This window comes from Marmota marmota, unplaced genomic scaffold, assembly GCF_001458135.2.
Source record: "Marmota marmota marmota unplaced genomic scaffold, marMar, whole genome shotgun sequence".
NCBI lineage: Eukaryota > Metazoa > Chordata > Mammalia > Rodentia > Sciuridae > Marmota > Marmota marmota.
The window spans coordinates 28,592,189-28,611,586 of record NW_026000026.1 but is presented as its reverse complement, the minus strand read 5'-3'; the positions used below and the strand labels follow the sequence as shown (position 1 = coordinate 28,611,586).

At 35.9% G+C, this 19,398-nt stretch overlaps 1 protein-coding gene across 7 annotated transcripts in view; it reads right to left on the bottom strand.

Moving 5' to 3' along the window:
* The window catches only part of Ptpra (protein tyrosine phosphatase receptor type A), a 122,849-nt gene that overhangs the window by 43,514 nt on the left and 59,937 nt on the right, over positions 1 to 19,398 (bottom strand). For 3 of the 7 annotated variants that reach the window (XM_015482273.2, XM_048811214.1, XM_015482281.2), the window contains 3 exons: positions 13,991 to 14,069; positions 13,204 to 13,545; positions 5,852 to 5,878 (listed from right to left, as the gene is read on the bottom strand). In XM_015482273.2, coding sequence (XP_015337759.1) covers positions 5,852 to 5,878; positions 13,204 to 13,545; positions 13,991 to 14,069 — 448 coding nt within the window. Of the gene's footprint in view, positions 1 to 5,851; positions 5,879 to 13,203; positions 13,546 to 13,990; positions 14,070 to 14,349; positions 14,436 to 19,398 lie in introns of those variants that run through there. The other 4 variants (XM_048811213.1, XM_048811212.1, XM_048811215.1 and 1 more) reach the window with 4 other exon arrangements.

Below are 19,398 nucleotides of genomic sequence, written 5' to 3'. Positions count from 1 at the left end.
TAAGTTCTGACCCCTGCCAATCCATTCTCAAAAAAAAAAAAAAAAAAAAAAAAAAAAAGAAAGCAAATTGAAACATGTTGCTCCCTTTCAATGACTTCCTGGGCCTAGAATAAAGTCTTGTTTCTTATTCTGGCCTATAACAACCTCCCTAACTTACCCCTACCTATTCTATCTCCTGCTACTCTTTGCTTCACTAAAACTTAGCCCCTTGCATCTGTAGAGAATGCCCAGTTTATCCACCCTTATAACTCTGACCATGTTATTCCTCTGCTTCACATGGCCCCCCTTCAATCTTTGCCTAACTTCTATTCAATCAGTTCTTATTTTAAGTGCTCCTTTCCCAGAGAGGTCTTCTCTGACTGCCTCATACTAAATTTATCATCTATAAAGTCATTCTGAAGATTAAATCAGATCATCTATATGAAGTTTTTGGCACAGTTACTAAATAGTACACATTATTAATTTGGTCAGTGTTATTGGCTTTTATTTTTATACTATTCTCATACAGCACCCTTACTTCCCTTGGTAATATCTCTCCACCTTGGTAATTACGTATCTATTTGACTGTAGCTTATCAACTGAGTGTCCCTCCTTTATGCCACAAACTTCACAAAGGCAAGGATTATATATCTGTGTTTATTCTCATTGAACAATACCTTAAAACCTACCATAGGATCTCACACCACTATAGTGGGAACTAATACTACTGGGTTATGTTGAATGAATGAATACAAGAACGAATGATTTATCACTAAATATGCCTTTGTTAAATTCCAAGCACAAAGGGCAGTATACCAAGAATTATAAGAAGGTAACCAAAAACATCTAGCTAATACGAAGGGAAAAGACTGGACTTGGCATCCTGAAGCCTGCACACTAGCAGACAGTGTCAGTCTGACTTCACAGGTTCAGGCAGGTCTTTAGAACAGCAGTCAGCAAACTACTGCCCAAATCTAGTCCACCACCTATTCTTGTGACCACAGTTTTATTGGACACAGTCATGTTCATTCATTACATACCGTGTATGGCTGCTTTTGCACTACAGAATTAGAGATGAGTTGATGTGATGGAGAATGAATGGTTGCAAACTGAAACTATTTATTGTCTGGCTGGCACTTGATAGAAAAAGTTTGTCAAGTTTGCCAACCCCTAATCTAGAACTTTGTTAACTCCTCTCACACAGTTATAGTTTGAATATCACCTTTTCTGAGTAAATCCTTCTCTAAGTACTACCTTTGACAAAATTAATTGCCCTCTTCTTGTACTTCAGTAATACTATGTACCTATTTGGCTACAACATTTATCACATTGGATTAAGGTCATGGATTATATGTCCATTAAATAATAAACTTCTTAAGGACATGGATTCAAGACCACCTCCAGATATCACAATTTATTCTTTAGGGTTGAAGATATAGAACAGTGGGAGAGAGCCTGCCTAGCATGTGTGAGGTCCTGGGTTTGAGTCCCAGCACTGGGGGAAAAAAACTCATTCAGTAAATACTGAGTGAATAACTGTTTTAGATGAGTCCTGAGGATTCAGCAGTGAACTAATGATAGTTTTTTGCTCTTATGAAGCTTATATTCTAGTTCGAAACACAGAATAATAGATAAGTAAGGAAATGTATATTACAGGTAGTCATACATGCTATGAAGAAAAAATAAGGTAGACTAAAAGAAGGAATGAGGTGGTCAGGAAAAACCACAAATGAGTGAGTGAATGGAACAGTGGGCAGTTTCTAGTGAAAAGTGGTGTTAGGGAAACCAAGGGCAGTTTTTCAAGGAAGGAGTAATCAAGCCAATCAAATATTGCCAACAGATAATGTAGACTGGCATTCTTCCTTATCTATTGTTTATGACTACGTATGTTATCTGTCGGCAACCTATCAGGCATATTGTTTATGACTACTAAGAGAACTGACAATTACAAGCAATATGGAAATAAGGGAGGCACCTAGCTAATTTAGAAATCATTATACATATGTTGCTGGCAAACAGCAGAGCTCAATCCTATATTGTAAAATTCTTACATATCATTTTTATAACCCTATTTTACAGATGAGGAAACTGAGCTGAGAAATTAAATAACTTGCTCAGGATTACACAGCTGCAAATCTAAAGCAAGAAAACAAATTTACACTATTTTCTAGACTCTTGATAAATTATAGGATCAAGAGCACTTTAATTCTCTCAAGCTTACAGGCCAGAACAGTCCACCCTCATTAAAAGTCACATTTTATTAGAATTATTCTCATGTTTCTGTTGTGATTAGAAGACAAAACAGAGAGCACAGATGTCCCCAGACTGCTGTGAGGGAAGGAGACTCAGCTCAATTAAGGGAATCAGAGAAAACTTAGTTCCCTGTGCTTGGAGATAGCCTCGGAGTCAAGTCACGCTCCTATGGTCCCTGCAAGACCAAACAGATTCATCACTTATGTTCAGGACTGTCCTGGACTTGGTAATCCAAAGAGATGGACCTGCACAATGCAGGCTGGTACAGCCAAGGTCTGTTCCATCCTGTCCAATAACTTTGTTCTCAACTCCCATTCTAACAAAGTTTCACTCTCTAGACTCAGGCCAGGGGTGCAAGCATTTCAAAACACAAACAAGGCATTGTGAGACAACAAATGTCTACTTGCTATACCTCTTTTTCAATAAAATCAAAGGGTCATATTAATCTAACAGCTCACATGTAGATAAGTGAATTATATAAGTTCTTAAAATATACTTTGGTTAAGTACAAACAAACAGTGAAATCACATTCCTATACACCTAGTCCCTAAAGCTCATTTATTTATCTTGTGTTCACACTTTTTAGAAGTATTTATTGAGTCTCAAAGGTGTAATATTGTTTCAAGTACCATTCAGAAACCTTGATATCCATTGTTCATCTGTCTTCCCTAAGGCCTCTGGATAATCTTTCTAGAACAAAACTGATCATGTCACTTCCTCCCTCCCTACCACCTACAGGAGATACTCTTGACCCCTGAGCTCCATGTACCACCAGGCCAATTCTGTTGAGGCCACCTCTGACCACTCTTGTGTACCACCTTGTGTACATCAACTCTGCAGAGTTCCTCAAACACATGATTTGCTCTTTCATGTCTCCCGCTTTTGCCCTCCCTACCTGGTATATCATTTTCCCCATTACTGTTTTAAACTGCCCAAAGCTCATCTCTGTGCCTCCTTCCCATTTCCCAGGTATAAAGAGTCTTCTGAGTTCTCTGAGTACTCTGTGAAGGACATCTAATAGCATGTAATTGAATGGACTTTGATTCCAGGAGTTCACATATTTCCTCCAAGACAGAAAGAATTTTCTTTTTCTTTGTTAGAATCCTCAGCATCTAACAGGTACTGAATGAATACTAAATGTATTATTAAAGGTGCTTAGGGAAAATCATACATGGAATTCACAAGAATAATGTTGCTTACTATGATAATCCAAGAACACATCTTTAAACAAGAATGTTAACCCCATTATGGACTCCAGCTCTTCAAAATACTGAAGGAGAAAGCCAGGGGAAGAGGATCCAGATGATATGAAGAGCTGAGAAACTTTAAGGAGTCTGTGGGTTTCAGTAGAATGCTTATCCTCACTGGTTCTGGAACTCTGTAGGTCAGGGACTCTTTTATAAAAATAAGACGGCATTATTTTCTTATTTTAAAAGGCAGCTAAGTAAATGATTACATCTAAAATAATTTTAGAGTACATTTGTAACCAGCTTTATCTTTTAAAATTTTTTAGTTGTAGATGAATATAATACCTTTATATTATTTATTTTTATGTGATGCTGAACCCAGTACCTCACGTGTGCTAGGTGAGCACTCCACCACTGAGCCACAACCCCAGCCCCAACTTTATCTTTGATATTTAACAAATACCACTTGAAAGGTCTTCACAAGACTGCCCCCTCGTCCGCAAAAGAATCAAATTACTAAAACTAAAAAGTAGGGCAAGACAGATTTAAGCAAAATTTTGTTTAAAAGATACAAGGCAAGGGCTTGGGGTTGTGGCTCAGCGGTAGAGCGCTCGCCTAGCACATGCAAGGTGCTACGCGTTCAATCCTCAGCACCACATAAAAATAAATAAAATAAAGGTATTGTGCCCAACTATAACTAAAAAAATATTAAACAAAAAAAAAAAAATACAAGGCAGCAGGTTGCTGTGATACACCTGTAATTCCAACTACTTGGGAGACTGAGGTATGAGGACTACAAAATCAAAGCCAGACTGGACAACTTAGAGAGAAGCTGTCTCAAAAAATTTAAAAGGACCGAGGTTATAGATTAATGGATATAGCTTAGCAGTACAGCACTTGCCTTGCATGTGTGAGGCCCTGGGTTCAATTCCCCGGACTGCAATCAATAGTAAAGGGCAGGGAACTGGCAGGGAACTGCACTTGTGGTTGTATGGTTACACAACAGGTTCCTAGTGGTTTGTGAGAATGGTTGAAATTCTCAGGTCTAATAGCAATGGTAGCAGAAAGGTGGTGGTAACATAAAGATAATAATATGACAGCTAACACTAGCTGAGCAATTGTTATGTACTGATCTCAGTACTTCATATGCAATATCTCGTTTCTCACAACAACCCTGTGAAAGAGACAATGTTCCTATCCCATTTTGAAAATGGAAAAGTGAGGCACAAGGAAGTTACACATCTACTCATCCTGCTAGTAAGCAGCAGGCTTAAGACACCAACCCAGGTGGTCTGACTTCAGAGCCCATGCTTTTAAGTACTGCACTACACAGTCTCCTCATATATTCTACTATTTGTGCATTCTCCAGCCTCAATACATATGTCAAAATCAATAGCATTTTCTTAGATGGGAAAATCTTTATTTGCAAGTGGCATCCCTATCTTGTTCAGACTTCACAGGAACTATAATGGATAGCAAAATCTCCTTCAAGACCAAAGAACCTATTCCCCCAGCTGCTGGGAGGGTTAGTGGCTAATAGCTCTGAGCTATGTCTATTCCCAAGAACTGTACTTGGCCTAAGAGAGCCTGGCCCAGGGGATTCCAGATCCAGAGTTTCCTATGTGATTGGCCTTAGCTCTGATCACATGATGTCTCATTTCCTTCATCTATCCAATACTTCTGCCTTCCCTCCAAGGTGCTATAAGAAGAAAATACTTCCCCAGTAAACGTGTTACATGCAAATCTCTATCCCAGTTTATAACTAATAATTGAGCTATAAAACCAGTGAAGGCCAAGTAACAATTGGAAAACATAGTCATTATGACCAATGACTTCAGTGCTAAGGAGTTACTTGGTAGACAATGCCAGACTAATTTCAATGCATTACTACATATTACATAAATTATCCAAACTGACACCAATAAAAATGCTTGAATAAAGGAAGCTAGTTCCAAAAGGACAATGTATAATGGCATTTAAATGAGGCATGTAGAATAGACAAATTCATGAAGTACAATAATGGTTTCCAGGGGCTGCAAGGGGGAGGAAAAGGAAGTTATTGTTTCATTTGGGATGATAAAGAAAAGTTCTGGAGATGCATGGTTCACAATGATAAATGTACCTAATGCCACTGTACACTTAAAAATGATTAAAAGGTCAATTTTATGTTAGATATATTTTACATAATTTTTCTTTTCTTTTTTTGGTGGTGCTAATAGTAGAAAACAGTAAAATATTCTTTTATTAAGAAAATATAATTAGAAAGTAACAAAGTAAGAAATGAACAAAGTAGATTATGAGATTAATATGAAAACAATCGAAAGTAAACAAAAAACACAGACACAGAGGTACAAGGTTACCAGACTGAGCAGAGGAAACACTGAAGAATACACTGTGTAAAAGGGACAACAGATACAAGGTGAGCAGCTCACCTCTTCTGTCCTTCGAGTCAGAATTACCTGTGTAATAAGTGACAAATAAAAACATTCACTCAGGTTAAAGAAAAACATTACTAATCAATTTAAGGTAAAAACAAAACAAGCTCCAGGAATATAGATACTCTTTCTCCAGGTACAATGTTGGCCTAGAAGGAGGTATCCTCCAACAACTGAGAAATAAAATTGTCCAGATTCACTAAACTTTAGTCAGCAGCCTGGCCTTCTTTTTGAGTACACAAATAATGTAACATCAATATTCATAAAAAGTATAAGAATGCAAGAAGAAATACAAATTACAGAACTTTATATTTCAGGAGTTCATATCTTTTGGATCATTAAAACTCAAAAGGACAAAATGAAGGAAGGATATAAGACCTAAATGATAAGAGGTAATAAAACCTAACTGGTATATACCCAATTCTATATAATTACAGAGAAAATCTTTTCAAAGACCTGTGGAACATCTGTGAGTTCTTACAAATTCCCAGGAATAAAAAACAGTACAATATTCTTTTATCACCATACAATAGAATTAAAAATTAACAAAGTAAATTTGATTAAAAATCAAAATCCACATCAAAATAAAAAACATCTAAAAATAATAATAATAAAATAGAGGTATAGCTTAGTGGTAGAGAACTTGCCTAATACATGCAAAGCCCTGGATTTGGTCCCCAGCACAGCAAAACCAAGCAAAACACAATGATGAAAACACCTCTTCTTGCCTTTGGTACAGACCTCTTATTTTTTAGCTGAGCACAAAGTTGTCCAGCTAGAGACTATATTTCTAAGAATCCTTTGTGCCAGAGTCATGTGATAAATTCCAGCTAATGGGATGTGAGCAAAAGCAATGTGGTAATTTCCAGGTCACATCTTTTGGAAAAGAAATTGTTTATCTCCATTCCCTCTGTTCTCAGAACCTAGAACTAAGGTCCAATGATGAAAGCAGATAATCAAGAAGATAAAAGCAATATTGTTGGGATGAAGAAAAAAAAAAAACAAAGAGACTTGGACCCTGATAAGGCAAAGCACTCTGCCCACCTCTGGGGAGAGAAAGATACCGTGGTCTTACTTCAGTCACTGGATTTTGGTGTTATCTTTGCTAGAGCAGCTCATACTGAATATTGATTAACACGACTAAGTACAGGAATACTTATGGAGTACGTATGTCTAAAACTGTGCTTGTACAAAATTCACAACATTAAATATGTTAATTAACACAAAGAATGATAATAATTAAGCATTCAAGATAGCAGTCTGCACAAAATAAATTTAAAGAAGGCAAAAAGAACAGGAATTTAAAAATATCAGTGAAATTAAAACTGAAAAATGAGAGAATAAATAGTAGGTTCTTTGGAAGAAAAAAAGCAAAGGACCATGAACTCAAACAAGAAAACAAAGAATATTAAAAAATATGCAAAGAGAACTATTCATAGCTATGCAGGAAATTAAATAATTTTAAGAAACAACTTTTCCTCAAATTCATTCAAATAAACTTTGTGAGTTGAATGGCTGGTTTCCTATGTAAATTTTCAGATTCTTTTCATGAAACAAAACACTGATGAATTAAAACTTATCAAAAACCACAGATCAAGTTCATTTAGAAGTTACTTGCCAGTATCAAAGGGAAAAATCCTATATAAAATAATATCAAACAGATTGCAACAGTTTGTTACGAAAATGATACATTACCAAGGTGAGTTTTGCAGGAATGTAGACAGTTTAGAATTTTAAAAATCTATTAATATAATCTACCATAGCAACAGAACAAAAAAGAAAACAAACAGATCTTGCTGACACCAAACAAGCAACTGGCAAAATTTAATGGCTATACATAAATCTTCATTAAAACTGGAATAGCCACGGGCTGGGATCAGCGGTAGAGTGCTTGCCTGGCACGTGCGAGGCCCTGGGTTCAATCCTCAACACTACATAAAAATAAATAAAATAAAAGTACTGTGTCCAACTACAACTAAAAAATAAATATTAAAAAAAAAAAACCACCTGGAATAGCCAGGAACAGTGGTTCATGCCTGTTATCCAGCTACTAAGGAGATCATCCCCAAATAAAAAATTAAAAGGGCTTGGATAGCTGTGTTATAGTGCCTCTGGCTCAATCTTTAGTAGTGGGAAAAAAAAAAAATTCTACAGAAAACACAATGAATGTCCCCAAATACTCAAGTACATATGGGAAACTGAATATCCATATCACATATAATAAAGGTGACATTTCAAATCAATTTTTTTCAGGATGATTCTGGATTTTTAAAAATTACTTACCACTTCATAATTGGGAGCAAAAATAGATTATTCATTAAGGGGCACTGGGATAACTGATTAGCCATTTGGGGGAAAACACATCTATAGCTCACAATTAATGTCAGAATAAATTCAAGCACTCATCTGCGGGCACACATATCCACTCATCCTCCCAAACTCCCCCACCTCTGCAAAGAAATAAAAGGAAACAAAGAAAGAAACCATAAAAGTCCAAAAGAAAACACGAAGTAATTTATTTTAGAATTTTGGAGTAAGGGAGGCCTTCTTAAATATGGCCCATTACCTAGAGAACATTTAGTTAAACAAACTCATATTCATATTTTAAAAATTAAAAATTCCTAATGCTATCTTCTGCAATACAGAAAAGCTAAAAGATTAAGGTATGTGTGGGTGACATGTGCCTGCAGTCCCAGGTACTTGAGAAGCTTGAAATAGGAGGATCACTTGAACCAAAGGAGTTCAAGACCAGCTTGGGCAATATAGTGAGACCTCGCATTTAAAAAAAACAAACTTCACTGTAGGCACAGAAATCATTTCCCAAATTTTTAAAGAATGCTTTTGAGTTCAAAAAAACCTGACACCCTAATAAGAAAAATGGTTGAAGAATATCAACAAAGAATGCTCAGATAAAAAAAAATACAAATGGTCTTTTACAATATGGAAAGGGGGGGTTGGGGGTGTCATTTAGTGGTAGAGTGTTTGCCTAGTATATGCAAGGTACTAGGTTTGATCCCCAGTACTATAATATTAATAACAATAATAAAAATTTTAAAAGGGGAAAGGTCCTCAATTTTATTCAGAGGAATGCAAATTAAAGTTACAATGAGAAATTAATTTTATCTACCAACTTGGCAGAAATCCAGAAGTTTGATAATTCACTGTATTGAAGAGTATAGAAAGATAGGTACTTTGATATAATACTATTAGGAAGACATTTCCTAGTAAAGAAAAGTTGGCAATAGTCATCAATTTATAAAATGCACACTTAAAATAAAACTTATCCTACTAATATGCTCATACATGTTTGAAATGACAAGCTGTATTGTTGAAAAGAATGCTCTGAAAACAACCTGAATGTCTTATTCATAGGAAAACTGAATAAATATATTAAGATATAACCACATTACCAGTTCTTTACTAAAATATAGAATAAGTTGGCTGGGAGTATAGATTAGTGGTAGAGCGTATGCCTAACATGTTTTAGGCCCTGGGTTTGATCCCCTGCAATATACTGTTTAAAAAATACACATACACACACACCAAAAAAAAAAAAAAAAACAAGTAGATAAGCTAACTGAAAAAAATTAATATGCAGAAATGAATATAATATATTGTTTTTGTTACATATGGAAGAAAAAGGGAATATATGTATGTGCCTCTGCTTTCTTTTCTTTTCCTTTTCTTTTGAGGTACTGGGGATTGAACCCGGAGGTCTTACCTGTATAAGCAAGCACTCTACTAATGAGCTACATATTTTATTTTGAGACAGGGTCTCATTAAGTTAACCCAGGTTGACTGCCAACTTGTGATCCTTCTTGCCTCAAATTCCCAAGTAGCTGGGATTACAAGCATGGGCTACTGTCCCTGGCTGCTTATTTTCAAAAGGAAAAAAAGAGACTCAAAGGAAAGGTCAATAGGAAAGAAAAATTAAAAAGATTAAGGAATGAATCCAAGAATAATCCAATATCTAAATAACAGAGGAGTTTTAGGAAAAATTCGAAGAAAGAATAAAGTTTTTAAACACAAAAAAATTTCAGAACGGAAGGACCAAGGCTTCAGAGGGCCTATAAAGTAATAAAAATATGAATGAAAAAGACCCACATCATAATACAACTTGATGAAATTTCAGGAAACTGATGATAGCACCAGGAAGAATTAGGAATTAGAACAGCAACAGAATCCTTCAAGCTTGGTAAATTAGAAGTCAGGGCAGCACTTCAAAAATGCCAGGGGAAAATTACTTTCTAAAATTCCATACACAGCCCTAAAGAAGCTTTAGACATGTCAGGTCTCGTGTAGTTTACCTCCAATGGACCCCTTTCTCAAGAAGAATGTGTTCTACCAAATGATAGATGAAAGAAAACAATATGGAAGACAGGAAGAGCAAGGGGAATTCCCAGATTGACAGAGAATAAATATTCTAGGCTGATATTTGTGTACAGCCCTAGAGATAACAAGCCTAGACTGGAATAAGACAATGGAGACCTCAGAGGGAATTGCTATAGGTTTAAAAAAAAAAAAGAAAAGAAAAAGAAATATCAGATTATCTAATAGGCCTGCCTTTGTAAAAACTGTACTGCAGGGCTCTGGAAAATGTGGGAATTGGCCAGCAATAACTAAAAAGAAAACTAAACAAAAAGTCATGCAATTACCAAATTCAGGAAAAAAAAGTACACAAAGAAAAATAATTAAATGGTTACTTATAGTTTGGTAATAAACAATATTTCAAGTCATAAAGACTTAAAATGTCAAATACTAATTAAGCAAATATAATGAGTATTATGGGAATACTGGTAAGATGATGAATAGGATGTGGGGTTTAAGACCATGAAATACTCATGTACCCATACAGTTTCCTTGTTTTACTGATCTCCAATAAAAGTCACTAGTGATATGTAACTCAGTCTCCTCCGACATGAAATGTGTTAAATATACAATGGCTGGATTCTTAGCTACAATAAAATTCAGGCCTACATCAGTGTACGAAAGATGTGGGAAAGCCCACAAAAGTGAGAAATATGCTTAATTTCCTACTTATAAGCATTGATATCTAAAGCAAATCATTTATGCTCTCTATATAATCTTAAATTAAGCATGTATCAAAAGGAGCTAATTATCCATGTCTCCTCATAAAACTGTCAAATGAAGGACATACAAAATAGAACATGAGTCATAAAATTAGTTAGGCCTGAGTACAGTCTCACCTCATCCACTTACTCCTTCAGCTCGTACAACTTATTGTATGTTTCCTCTCTAAGCAATTACCATAACCCACAGCAAGAAATACATTTTACACTGTCATTCAGTAGACATATCTACACTGTGCTTGTGTATAACAAAAGTTTCACAAAATTATATGCATAAGATTAAAAAAAAAAAACAGAAATAGAATAGGACCATTCACTGAAACAAACAAACAGCAGTGGTGGACCATTAAACTGATTTCATGAATGGGTCATAAACTGCACATTAAAAAATACTCCATAGGGCTGGGGATGTGGCTCAAGCGGTAGCGCACTCGCCTGGCAAAATAAAAAATAAAATAAAGATGTTGTGTCCGCCGAAAACTGAAAAATAAATATTTAAAAAAATTCTCTCTCTTTAAAAAAAAATACTCCATAAATTATAGTTTCATCATTAGAAAACTCTTTCACCTATAAAATATAAAACTCCCTTAATCAGATTATTCCATAAAACTCTTATATGTTAGGCATTGTAATAACTGATAAAGTATAATTAAAGCCCAAAGCAAATAACAGACCTTATTTGTTTGCAGCTGTCTATCTCATCAAGGATAGTGGAATGCCATTACATTCATTTATTTTATTAGTAACTATCAGAGCAATAATTGTAACATAATAAAAGCTAAAACTTCAAAAGAGTGCTTATCATGTGCAGGCACCATAATATGTAATTACCCGTATTAATCTGCTTAATCAGAATAGATTCTCTGTAAGGTAAAAACTATTACTATCATTCACACCTATTTTACAGATGAAGAAATTGAAGTACAGGATTAAGTAAATTTGCCAATGGTCACAAAAGGAGCTTCTGTCAGAGTTGGGATACAAACAGGTAAAATGGCTCTATGCTCTTAACTGCAAATGCTACACTGCCTTTATTGCAGAAAAAAATGAGATTAACATAAGCAGATATTAGGTCTGGGCTTTGAAGTCTAGATGAAAGATGTCATCTGGAATAACCAAATGAGATGTGATTTTGCAAGTACTTTCTGAATGCTCTCCCATGCACCAGACATGAGTCCACCCAGGGGAATTCATAAAACAGGGAAGAAATTTGAGCTAAAAGGATGGAATCATAGAAGAGGCAACAGTGATTTTGCTAGAAAAAGGAATGATAGTAATATGGCAATCAGAAAACAACTATTTATTCTTCACAGAAGCTCTTTCAGGGATCCTCTAATCATCTTAGACTAGGAACCTGATGTTCAAAGTCAGAAACTTGACCTATTCCACCTGGTCTCAGACACAGGGCTCTAATTCTATCTCAGGGACCACCTCTGCTTTAATCCACTGGTGCTGATTTAAGGAGAAAGGGGACTAGGCCAAGGTCCTAAATAATTGTCACTGCAATGTAACAGTTTCCCTGAGCCCCTTTCTAATTCCATGCCTTGACACTGGTCTTCCATTCTGCAGCTAATTGTTATGGGACATTCATTTTCATTTTCTTTCTCATGGTCTCCATGATTCTCTCCTTTTCAAAGCTAATCATTACTCAGTCTCTGTATCCTTTCATCTTCAGTCTCTTGCATCATCAATTAGCTCCCCTCTTTTGCTTGTATTTACAACCGTTTTCTTCCCTTTAAACACACTTAGGCCTCCCCAACCTAAGTAGGATATCACCTAGCAAAAAGATATCCTCTAGAATCTTCCTTTCACTTCTATCTATCTGTCTGTCTGTCTATCTATTTATTGGGGCTGGGGATTGAACCCAGAGGTACTTAACCACTGTGCCATATTCCCAGCCCTTTTTTATATGTTATTTTGAGACAGGGGCTCACTAAATTGCTAAGTTGCTAAGGCTGGCTTTGAACTTGTAATCCTCCTGCCTCAGAGTCCTTGCACCACAGCAAGTACTTCCTTCCTCTTAACTCTATGCTCACCAGATATTCTTAAGAAGTTCTTACATCCAAAATAAATAAATAAATAAATAAATAGAATAAAAAGAAGAATAAAAATAAAAAGAATTCTTTACACCTAGGTTTTGTTACTTTCCTTGGGCAATTTTACTTATTTCAAGAAACTTTACAGCTAGAAAAAACAAAGATGATAAAAGGGTGAATACACTCAAAAAGTGAAAGAAGGAGCAAAAACCATCTCTGGTACCTGAAGGAGGGAAGGTTTCTGGAGTGGTTGCTGCAGTACTGGAATTCCCTTCCCAGGGTTCTGTTCTGGCATCTGTGAATTGGTGATCTGGAAGCCATGTTCCATTTGGTGAAATGGTAGTGCCTACAGAATCGGTGCTTATAGATCGTGTGGTCCCATTGTCAGAGTATGAAGAATTGACAGTGGTTATGTAGGTAGGTCCCAAAGTTATATTTGGGCTGAGTGTTGGTGCCACAGAAAGAGAAGTTACTGATGAGGTTGGATTTGAAGTTCTGTTCTGTTCTTTGACTGATTCAGCTGTTGATGCTTTAACTGATCTTGTAATTTCCAAGGAAGGTGAAACTACAAACAGCAAAACATAAGAAAACATTACACAAAGAATGCGAGACTCAAAAGTTATAACATAAGGCAGTAAACCTTAATAAACTCATCAAATATCTGGAGATCAGACAAAGGCCACACACACACACACACACACACACACTTTTATCTTAAGTGAATCATTCCTCCAAAGGGCTACCTATGGGAGAAATAAATGAAATTCTTCACTCAGTTCAACTTTTTTTTTTTTTTCCAGGAAAGATCACATTTCTGATATGTTTAAAATAGTAACATGTAGAACAATGCTAAGCATTCAACACAATTCAGAGATTTCCAAACGTATTTATTTTACTATCATTTTTAAAGAAAAGTTTAAAATTATATCAACTAGGTCTTCAAATCTGGGTCATTATATGTGAAAGTAAAATTCTGTTTCAAATATCAGTTTTATCAAATGACAATTTACCTGTGGTGGCATTACTGGCACTGACGTGTATCAGTCCACTGCCAAACAGAACAAGAAGAAACCAGGAATCCATGCTGACCTGAAAAATGGGAAGTCATGTCAGATGAGGCCCTATATTATTATAACTATGTCCAAATTATTCAAAATACAAGTATTTGGGGAAGCATCCTCCTAGCTGTTAAAATATGTTTACAGGGCCAATGATCTTTATGAAGTCACATTTCTTCAGGAGTTCAACTATTAATTGAATCTTTATACATATAGAAGTCGATCTAAATCAGAACACATTTTTAAAGGCAACTCGATTACACTTTAGAATCACCTGAAAAACTGTTTAAAATTCCCAAGCCAGAATGTACCTCTGTGGGTCAGAGCTAGGTAGCAGTCCTTTTCCCAAGCTGATGGCTATCTTTATAGTCCAGAGAAGTATCAAGAATGTAGTCTGAATGCATTAATGTACTTACTACTCTTTGAAGTAGACATTATACAACTACTATCAAACTATCCTACCTCAAACCACATAAGACAGCAGCATATTCCCACCAGTAATAGTGACTCATTCATCCATTCAGATTTCTTTGCCCTAATACTGGGCTAGAAATTAGAGGAACAACAGGGAAGCAATTTGCTTATGAACTCCACTTCATAAGACGTCCAGTCTAGAAGTAATTCAATATTGTACTCACTCTTCAAGGGAAAGAGTATATGCTTTCTTAAGGGGCACCTGAAAATCTCAGGGGGGAAGGGCAGAAGTGAGAAAAGACTGAGATGTAGAAGGTTCATATACATCCTGTAAGTTTGCCATGGTTAGCATGGCAATGCCAAGCAGGGGAATGGGTTCAGACAACGGCTTTCACCAGGTGCAGCCACACAAAATTTTGACCACTTCTTCATTCTTTGTGGGTTATGATTATTAAATCAGTGATATCTGTATAACACTGAAAGATCTGGACAGCAAACAAACATTGATCTCTAATAGAAACCAGTTCAATTCCTAACCTTGCTGTATTTTAAAATTGGCAATGCACATAATTTTTTCCACGAGGATCAGGAAAATTGGAAGGATGACTATTATATATCCATCAAATCTATTATTGATAAATCAACAGGAAGTTGGGAAAAATAAATATGTAGTTGAGGGAAAGGAGTTAGTGCATCACCTTATTCCACATACCAAAATAAGTTCCAGCTGGGTTAAAGAATTAAATGCTTGCCAGGTATAGTTACACATGCATATAATCCCAGCAGCTCAAGAGGCTGAAGCTCTAAGCCACTCAGACCCTGTCTCAAAAACAAAATAAAAAGGGTTGGGGATGTGGCTCAATGGTTAAGCACCCTGGGTCCAATCCCTATTACAAACAAACAAATAAAATCAAATAGTTAAAAGTCACACTTAAAACGAAGATAAATAAATATTATGTGAGCTCAGGATGAGAAGTTTCTAAGCATAAAGACAACGCAAGAAATTGTGAAGGTAACAATGGAATAAAAAATAAGTAAAAGGGCTGGGTTGTGGCGCAGTGGCAGAGCACTTGCCTCACATGCGTAAGGCCTTGGGTTCCATTCTCAGCATCATATAAAAATAAAGAAATAAAAATAAAGGGGACCATATCTAACTTTAAAATAAATAAATAAATGCCACTAAATGTAAAAGAACTCAATCTTGAACAGATAGGAAAACTCAATAATATTAAGATATCAGTTCTTCCCAAGCTGGTCTATAGATCAATATAATCTTGATCAATATCCCAGGTAGTCTATAAATGGCCTCTAAAGTTTATATGGAGAGGCAAATGACTCAAGAAAGACAACTCAAAATTGAAGTAGAAGAAACAGTCAAAACTGAAACTACCTGACATCAAGACTTACCTACAAAAATACAGTGATTAAGACAGTGCAATGCTGGCAAAAGAAATGCACAAATAAATCAACAGAACAGAACAGGACAGACCAGAAATAAACCAACATAAATTTGAAAAAAGAGTAAAGGTAATACAATGGAGCAAAAATAATCCTTTCACCAAATGGTGCTGGAACAACTCACCTACCATCTACCTACAAAAAATTCTAGATCAAACATCACACTTTTCACAAAATGGATCACAGACCTGCATGTAAAACACTAAAGTATAAAATCCCTAGAAGATAACCTAAGAAAAAAATAACTTCATATAATTTTTCCTGTATCCTGACAATGACTTTTTAATAAAACATCAACCAAAGGCACAATTCAAAAAATAAGAAGCAAGAAAAAAAATAAGCTGGACTTCTTTAAAATAAAACTTCCACTCTGCAAAAGATGATGTCAAGAGAACTAAGCGGACAAGCCACAGACTAGAATAAAATATTTACAAAAGGCATGATAAAGTGCTATTCTCCAAAATATACAAAGAACTCTCAAAACTCAGAAAATTACATTTAAAAAACAGACAAAAACAGATCTGAGTAGACACTTTTCCAAAAAAGATAGATGTATAGCAAATAAGCATGTGAAAAAATGAACATTACATATTAAGAATTGAAAAATTAAAACAAGAATGATAGATTATTATACAGAAATGATCAAAATCCAACACTGACAATATCAAATATTTGTGAGAATATAGAGCAACAGGAACTCTCATTCACCCCTGGTGGAAATGCAAAAGTAAAGTCACTCTGAAAAACAATTTGGCAATTTCTTTTTTTTTTTTAAGTTATCGGTGGACACAACATCTTTGTTTGTATGTGGTGCTGAGGATCGAACCCGGGCCGCACGCATGCCAGGTGAGCGCGCTACCACATGAGCCACATTCCCAGCCCGGCAATTTCTTATAAAATTAAATATACCCTTATCATACGTGACCGAGCAAGTGTGTTCCCCTGGTGTTTACCCAAATGAGTTGAAAACCTTTGCCCACACAAAAACCTGAAGAGATGTTTATAGCAACTTTATTCACAATTGTCAAAACTTGGAAGTGTAATACAGCCCCTTTGAAATTAAAAGACTCAAAGTGTTTTTTCCTTCCCAACTTCCTGGTATCCGCTTTTCTGCATCTGGAGTTTGCTTGTACTGAGTGGAAACTGAGAAGCTGCCCTCTGGCCTAGGCAGGTGCATGTGCAAACCGAAATTATAACAAGTTCCTGGTTAGCACAGCTCCCCCGGCCCCTGCATAGATTGTAGCCACTTCTATACTAGTGGAAACAGTTTGGTCAAATTGTAATTAAATTCACTTTTCCTTTTTACAATATTTGCTTATTTCTTATGAGGGCAGATGACCAAATGCAGTCAGCCAGGACCTAGGCAGGTTCTCTGGCTTGGCTGGCCAAATCAGAAGCAACCAAGATATAAACTGGTATGGAATATTATGCACTGTTATTATTGTGATGCCTTCTGCTTCACTTTTTTCGCTGAGGACTGCTTTGACTATTCTGGACCTCTTATTTTTCAAAATGAATTTCATGACTGCTTTTTCTATTTCTATGAAGAACGTCATGGAATTTTAATAAAAATTGCATGAAATCTATACAGTGCTTTGGTAGTATGGCCATTTTGGCAATATTAAGGAATTAAATCTTGCAATCCTAGAACACAATATTTTCTTCATTTATTCAAGTTTTTATGTCCTTAAAATATTCTTTTTCACCCAACACATTTCTTCCTGTATTTATTCTGGAGTATTTTATACTACATTATACTATTGTCATTTATGGATTATTTTCGGCGGGGGGCTGGGGATTGAACTCAGGGACCCTCAACCCACTGATCCACATCCTCAGCCCTATTTTGTAATTGGATTTAGAGATGGGGTCTCACTGAGTTGCTTAGCACCTCATTTTTGCTGAGGCTGGTTTTGAACCTGAGATCCTCCTGTCTTAGACTCCCCAGCGGCTGGAATTACAGGCCACACCACTGCACTGGACAATTTAGGGATATTTTTTTAAAATAAGAAAGTCATTGGTTTTTCCTCTTCCACCATTACACATTATCAACTATGGGGAAAAAAAGGTAAGGCATGTTCATTAAAAGAAGTGCAAACCAGAGGGGTGTAAAACATTCACCACCTGCTAGTCCCATTTCCCAAAAGGGATTGCTAAATACTTCTTTCTATTGCCTTCAGAAGTTTTCTGTACTACATGAGTGTATAGCCACACTTAAAATATAAACAGAATTCTATTATACAAGTCTGCAACTTACATTTTTTACTTATACAATAAATCTTAAACATATGCCATTATCAATACATAGTTATCTTTCTTGTCAATGGCTGCATAGTGTTTAATCATATGGATACACCAGTTATTTTAACTATTTGCTTTTGTTAAGTGATTTATATACAATTTCCTCTCCTGTCTTATACATCATTTTCTATTAGGCAACAATGCCCTGAGTACAAACAGAATTTTATAGTCCAGAAAAGACACAATAATGGGAGAAACCCAAGTTTATAACTGTTCATTTTTCAAAGCACACTTTGTGAACCACAAGCTTTTGGTTAACTGAGTACAGACAACTGAACAAGGAGATTTGGGGAGATGAGTCATGAAGTCTGGGCATTTCCCTAATATACTGGACACAATGGCACACACATTGTGTTCTCCTTCCTGTTCCGCCCACTCAAAAGGCCAATATATGGTCCTTTCATTACAAAAATATTTCTTACTAACTTAAAATAATATTTCTACTGTATATACATTAGGTTGCTCAATTAACAAAGTTCAACATTCAAATAACAAATAAAAGCAAGATGCCATTAGTAACAATAATTTGAAAAATACTGAATGTCTAAGAACATTTCCTAAATATACTTAAAATTCAAATTCAGCATTGTAGATTTGAGATATTTTCTATGGATATATGTGGAAGCTCTCAACTCCCCAGTGGGCTCTTAAATCACTCCCAATCTCCCACTGGCTGTTAAATCATTCACACCTGCTCTCTCATCACAAAAGCCAAGTTTCTCTGAGCATTCTGTATGCCTCATTTCATTTAATCTTTATCAACTCTGTTACACTGATATTGGTGTTATTATGATTTACTGTGCTGTGTACCTGGAGGTGTCTCTCTTGAATTACAGAAACTTTGAATGTTTAGTCCACAGACAATTGATTAAACATGCTGACATTCATTTCAGGAGTAAATTATTTGAAATATATGTCCTGTACCCAAGATGAAGGAACCATTCATGGGCATGCCCAGTGCCTGCCTCCTTGCCCAGATACACATTCCCTTCCTGGCAATGGATGCTAAGGCCCTGAGGGCAGTGCCTTCTCACAGGAGGGCAAGGAGAGGAAAAATAAAGAAAACTGAATGCTAGTATAAGGAGAATATACCCATTCCTCAAATAAGTGTGGACAGGTGATTAAACTCTCAGTCAAGGAGAGAGAAACCAAAATATGTTATGAGATCTCAATGAACAACGTGGTTT